The sequence below is a fragment of the Corvus cornix genome, chromosome 4 (genome assembly GCF_000738735.6).
Source record: "Corvus cornix cornix isolate S_Up_H32 chromosome 4, ASM73873v5, whole genome shotgun sequence".
NCBI lineage: Eukaryota > Metazoa > Chordata > Aves > Passeriformes > Corvidae > Corvus > Corvus cornix.
The window spans coordinates 30,237,374-30,243,373 of record NC_046334.1 but is presented as its reverse complement, the minus strand read 5'-3'; the positions used below and the strand labels follow the sequence as shown (position 1 = coordinate 30,243,373).

At 39.5% G+C, this 6,000-nt stretch overlaps 1 protein-coding gene across 1 annotated transcript in view; it reads right to left on the bottom strand.

Moving 5' to 3' along the window:
- Nucleotides 1-220: 220 nt before the first annotated feature.
- Nucleotides 221-6,000, bottom strand: part of DKK2 (dickkopf WNT signaling pathway inhibitor 2) — a 41,419-nt gene continuing 35,639 nt past the window's right edge. Inside the window, exons 3-4 of the mRNA XM_010411711.4 lie at nt 5,312-5,461; nt 221-4,836 (exon numbers count right to left, since the gene is read on the bottom strand). Of these exons, the coding sequence (XP_010410013.1) occupies nt 4,586-4,836; nt 5,312-5,461 (401 nt within the window). The 3' untranslated portion in view covers nt 221-4,585. The remainder of the gene's footprint in view (nt 4,837-5,311; nt 5,462-6,000) is intronic.

The following is a 6,000-nucleotide window of genomic DNA, read 5'->3' as shown; positions in this document are numbered from 1 at the left end:
CCTAAACAAATGGTAAGAATGGATATAGGGTCTGTGTTGTACTGTAAACACTCTTTGGTAGTGGTGAGCATCTGAAAAACTGTATTGCTGATAAGGCACTTGAGCTGAAAGTCTCTATGTCAGTGAAACACTAGGATTTAAATGACGGAGCACAGAAGCTAACTCTGTTTCTTTGTTCCTGTCTCATGCAGCAAAAGAGAGAGACCATACCTCAGACTGGTGATCAAGGTAAGAAACCATGACTTTATTACTAATGTGATTTAAAAACAAAATTAATGATGCCTTTGTGTGCACTGTGCCCAGAGCAAAAGAAATCCAAAACAACTGCTTTCCCTTTGTCAGGCACTACAGGTAAGGCTGCCTGGATGAGGAGGAAGAGTTTGTTTTTTCTCCCCCACTGTGGGCAGCTATTTTCAGAACACATGACTGACAATCCAAAGAACAAGGTTTCTTTATTTTTTGCAAATGTGGTCTCAATATTACATAATTCTCTTAAGTCTTTGAAAATTAGAGGATAGATCTCAAAGCTCCTAAAAGCCTGATCTTAGAGCCTCTTCTATGTGAGTTTCCACTGGTTTTGGCCTTCAGGATCTCTTTCTTAAATGGCTTTCCTAGAAGGAAAGGAAACTGGAAGGGGTGAAAAATACAAATTTTGATAGCTCTTACTTTTGCTAGTGGGGGTGATGATGCAGAGCTCTAAAGTGAAAGCAGAGAAGGCTGGTGACAAGGAATAGTTTAGGAATGTCTCTTCTCAGCCTCTGCCTAAGATGGTGTTTGGTGAGGGCTTTTTTGCTGTTGCTTAGACAATGAGCTGGAAAGTCAGAATATGCAAAAGATGGCTTAAATTCTGGTGAATTTTGGCTTAGGTGTCAGGTGCTGGATGTATGTTGCTGAAAGTGTTATAGAAGTAAGCAGATAAATCTATTTTAATTGTTTTCATTAAAAAATGTTTAAAATCATAAATACTATAGGTTGCAAACAACATGAGACTAAGCAAATAATACAGTAATAGATATACACCCACATTTATACTGTAAATCAAATATACGTTGTTATAGAGTAAAAATCCAATAGTTTTAGGAAAGTTAATAAGTATTTCCAAAGAGCTGTTGCACTGCTGAGGCTATTCTAGGCTAATAGGAAAATTACTTGAATTGTTCAGCAATAACATCTTGTGTACTTGTGTCATGACAGCAGATTTCTGAAATGTTACTGAACCAAAGTCATTCTTAATTCCCGTGATGAGTGACACAGTGAGTGAGAGCAATTATCCCCAGATTTAGCTGTTCTTTTATTCTCAAACTGATGTATATTTCCACAAAACATTGACTGACTGGCTTCTAAACAACCAAAGTTCAGTCTTACGAAACTGCTTGCATGCTACTCGGTTCAGCTATGTGGCTCAGTATTTGTGGTGTGCAAGGAACTGCCTGTGCCTATTGTTTTTGTTCCCAGATTAAATCTCCGAAGGCTTTGGCAGCCTCTGTTGAAGTCATTGGGCTCTCAAAATGCTCACAACTTTATTATGTTGATGTTAAAAGTGTTGGAATTTTCAAAGGCCCACCAACCAAATATTGCAAATGACAGTAGCTAAACCTTTTCATTTTATACCATCACTCGTGTGACTTGGAGACCATTCCGTCCTCCAAATGTACATCTGTTGGAGCAAAGGGTTACCAGAAACAAGTAACAGGGATATCAAGACCATTGCTCAATAACCACAGCCATAATTTTGCAATATTTATTGTGCTCTGCAGGAGTTTTCCTGGGATCAAAACTTGGCTGGTTTTATTAACAGTATTCTCAGTTGTGTCACATGGATTGTTTCATGGTATTAGAGCTGAATGCTGTAACTTGCCATTTCAGAATTGCTAGTTATAGATTTTGCAGGAGTGTATTTGCATGCTGTAGCCTCTCACAAAACGCTATGTAATTTGAATACCACCCTTATCCATCTGGTATGTCCCTCTGGTATGTATCACTGCCCAGGAACTGTGTCTGGACACCTTTCCTATTTAACCTGGCTGATCTTACATTACACAATCAGGTGCATTATTTTCAAAATGTATTCTTGAGTGTTTAGGTGTAAACTGACCCAAGAGAAGCATACAGGTAGCTGTCAATTAAAGCAGCTTTTAGAAATGATGTATGGGGATTTTAAGATGACCTTCATGTTTTTTACCAAAAGTCAGCCTACAAAGAGACACAAGTAGAATCAGATGTATTTACTTGCATAGCTAAGATACACAATTTTTTTTCAATTGATTTGCATGGCTTTCTGGAAAAAAAAACTATTCTTCTTAAGCAGCAGGTAAGGAAAAGAATATGGATAAAATATTTGGGGAGAAATGTGAAAGGAAATTTAATATATTTAATCTTATTATACATTTTTCTACATTAAAGTCAACAGGCTGCAAATATATTTTGCTACAAAGCTTTGTGTAAGAAATATCTCTATAAGAAAATACATCTCATTAAACATTTCCTGTAAATAAATTATCCCAAGTAACTGTGTTTTGCAAGAGCAAGATGGTGGGTAGGCCAATGATAAGAAGAGCTAAAAATTGCTGAGACCCCATTGCTGCAACCACCCTCCTCATGCTGGGTATCAATTTCTTTTATATAGTGACAATGAGACCACTTGAGTTCCTCTGCTGAGCATGTGCTGTGTCAGTGTAAATAAAACTTGCAAAATTGGTTCCTGGACTTTTTTAGTATCTTGAAATTTCTGAGCCTTATTCCTGTTCCAGTGACTTTGGAAAACACTGGAGTAAGCAGAGTTGTGATGATAGGACTCCAAGATAGAACTCAGACTATTATAAAACAGAAGCTCCTGTCTCTGAGCAGTCCCTCTAGGTCAATAAAAACTAACTCCAGTAGGGAAAGAGGTGTGTGAAATACTCTATCTTCAGACTTTTGCAAAACATAAGGGCAATGTAGCTGAGGTCTGTGCTCTAATTAGGAAGGCTGAGTCAAGTGGTGTAGCTAAGCTAAAGCTTTAAAGCATCCCATTGGTGGAAAAAGGTGTCAGGTAATGGTGGCATGGTCTTCAGAGTTAAACTACATACTGGTCTGCCCATGTTGTTCAGAACTGAATAAACAGAAAAGTCTCTTGTATTACAGAACATGAAAATGGGTAATTATAAATGGGTAATTACAACTTAGCAGTAGGTCAGTTATAGAATCAGACTTCTTTAAAGTAATATCAGTCTCTTTACCAAAGTTTATACAAAAGAATATTTGCAAACAAGTAAAATTTTAAAAGTTTGAAAAGACCTGGGAGACAAGTCAGGGAACAGAGGTTGTCCTTTTTTTAACCAGGACACAAACAATGAAGGGTTGGCAGCTGTTTCCACAGTCTGTGTATTTCCATCATTGCTGGCAGAACACTCCAGAGTGAGAGGACTTCAATTTCAGGCCAAATATGTGCTGGAGGCTGGTATGCTGTGGCATCACATGATGTTTAACAAGTCATTTGTGATCATACCATCTTCTTACATCCTCTTCTGCAGGAGACGAGGTGCTCAAAAGATCCAACTCCTTTTTCTTTGCTGTCTTGAGAACAAATCCATTATACTGCTGCAGAGTCCCATAAAATGTAAAAATTTGAGCTTGTAGCAGTATGCTCGAAACACCTCAACAAATGTCTATATCCTCTATTATTACAGCAACAGAGAAGCAACTTCAAAGCTTTTCATATTAAGCACTTCAACACTCTGCTATTTCTTTTGGAAATGTCTATAATGCAAGAACGCTTAGGCAAGGAGAGTATATTTAGGACTAATGAGGAACTGCCTGTATATAATTCTGGATTCAGCATGCACACATACTTGCTTCATCTGTTCTACCCAATGTATATTAGCAGTAAACGAGGCAAATACAAGTGATTAAGTGCCTTACTATGACATTGAACTACATAAAGCATTTCAATTTACCCATGTATAGGAAACAAAACCTCTTTAAATGCCTCCTCTTAGATAAACTGCTGCTATTTTGAAATTTTGAGATAGCCAGTTTTCACCTTCTTCATAAGGGCCTGCAAAACATAGCACTCTTGTCCGGCAGGAGTGCTTTCTTTGCTGAAGTGTCAGCCCTGAATAACAAGGGCGTGTGGACATTCACAGTAACTTTATTTCATTTCTTACACCTGCAATGTGGCCAATAATGTGTTGACAGATGAGTCTTCCTGGCATGTACTGCTTCCTATAGGAGTACAATGTATACAATTTCTGTGGCAAATCCTTACCACGCTGGAGACCCACTGTAGCCCTAACACTGAACCCCTGAAACATCATGGGACAACACAGCAAGGTAAGGTGACATTCATTTCCACTCTACTTGCTTGCATACTAGCATTTCCCACAAACTGTAGAATTATTTACAGGAGAACTGGGCGGTAGGTGAACCCCAGCTACACTTGTGTTTACCACCAGCTCAAAAAGAAATGCATTTGGCGTGACTTCTACTCCTATTCTAACTGTTACTTTAGCCATTCCACTTTCATTTGCAGTCCCCTTTTTCCACCATGCCATAATGCATCAAACACATAAAGCCACAGTCACTTTTACTATTTCCCAATCCTTGTTCAGATTTTCTGGCACACATGAAGTCTTGATTTAGAAGAGGAGGTTGCATCTTTCCATACTTTGCAAGACAAACCCTTGGCACAGTCACATCGTTGGAAAATCTCCAGTCCATGGGACCCTTTCTTGCGCTGTTTGGTGCACACCTCCCCCTGATGCAACACAGGCTTGCAAATTTTGGTCCAGAAATGGCGAGCACAGCAGTGTCCCTCAATACAGTCTGATGACCGTAGGCAGGGATCTCCTTCATGTCCTAAAAAGAGCAACCAAATTATTTTATCTCATGGGAAAACATGAAAGTACAGATTCAGTGCAGACTTATGCAAATGAAACTCAGAAAAAGGAGAGGTGATATTTCCACCTGTGGCTATTTGAAGGATGTAAACACAAGACTTAGTAAGGAGAAATTCTGCTACAGGATTGTAAGCACAATTACAAGTGTTCAATTACATGGCTATTACAAGAGGAGGATGTCTTCAGTCTTGCACAACTGATAACATGATTGTCAGTCCACATCTGATACAGAGAAGAAAGCAGATGCTGTTTCAATCACAGGAATGTCGGTTGACATTACATCACTTTCTGAGTCATGCTGTGAATTCTCACAATAGACATTCACTCCCTGTGAAATTACTGCCTATTTCTGGTTTCCACCACTGTATCTGAACAGCAATAATATGATTCATGACATGAAGGAACAGAGCAGTCCAGCCCAAGTGTGATCTTACCTTTTATGTGTGACAGCTTGGATCGGGGCCTCCCCAGGTTGTGCCATCCCAAATCCTTGCTTGCATAATGACCATTCTTCTTGTTGCGTGGCCCTTCTAGAGCAGGGATGTGAGGAGTAAGGATGCTTTCAGTTACTGGAATGCAAATACCTGCAAGGAAAAGACAGTCACTCAAAGATCTACATAAGAGGAAAAGCAGCTGAGAGACATGCACTGACCAGGTCAGGATGATGAAAGCACTGGGGTTTGACCTCAGTGACGCTCAGCTCCAATCACACGTTCACTTCTGGTTCCTGGCACTTAGCTTCACAACAGCTCTGCTTCAGTCACTGTCAGATGCTCTCTCTATCACTCTGACTTTCTGGTCTGAGCCCCTGGAGACCTCCTTACAGACATGTCTCTCCAGCCTCCAGAGGAAAGTATGGGAATGCAAGCAGTATAGTTATAACCCTCCCCAGCCAGAGTAGATTCAGGATTCATGAAGTCTCCTTTGCTTCCTTAAAATATGACTTCTGTGCAGTCTTCCAGTGGATCAAACCACATTGAATATAGAGCTGTAATTTTAGGCAGCAGCAACAGTATTTTTGTGTTTTCCCACCACAAAATATAAAAAAAGTCTGGTAGTACCTGACCCCTAAACATAGAAATACTATTCAAGAAAATTAGGCAGATTGGCATGAAGTAGACGA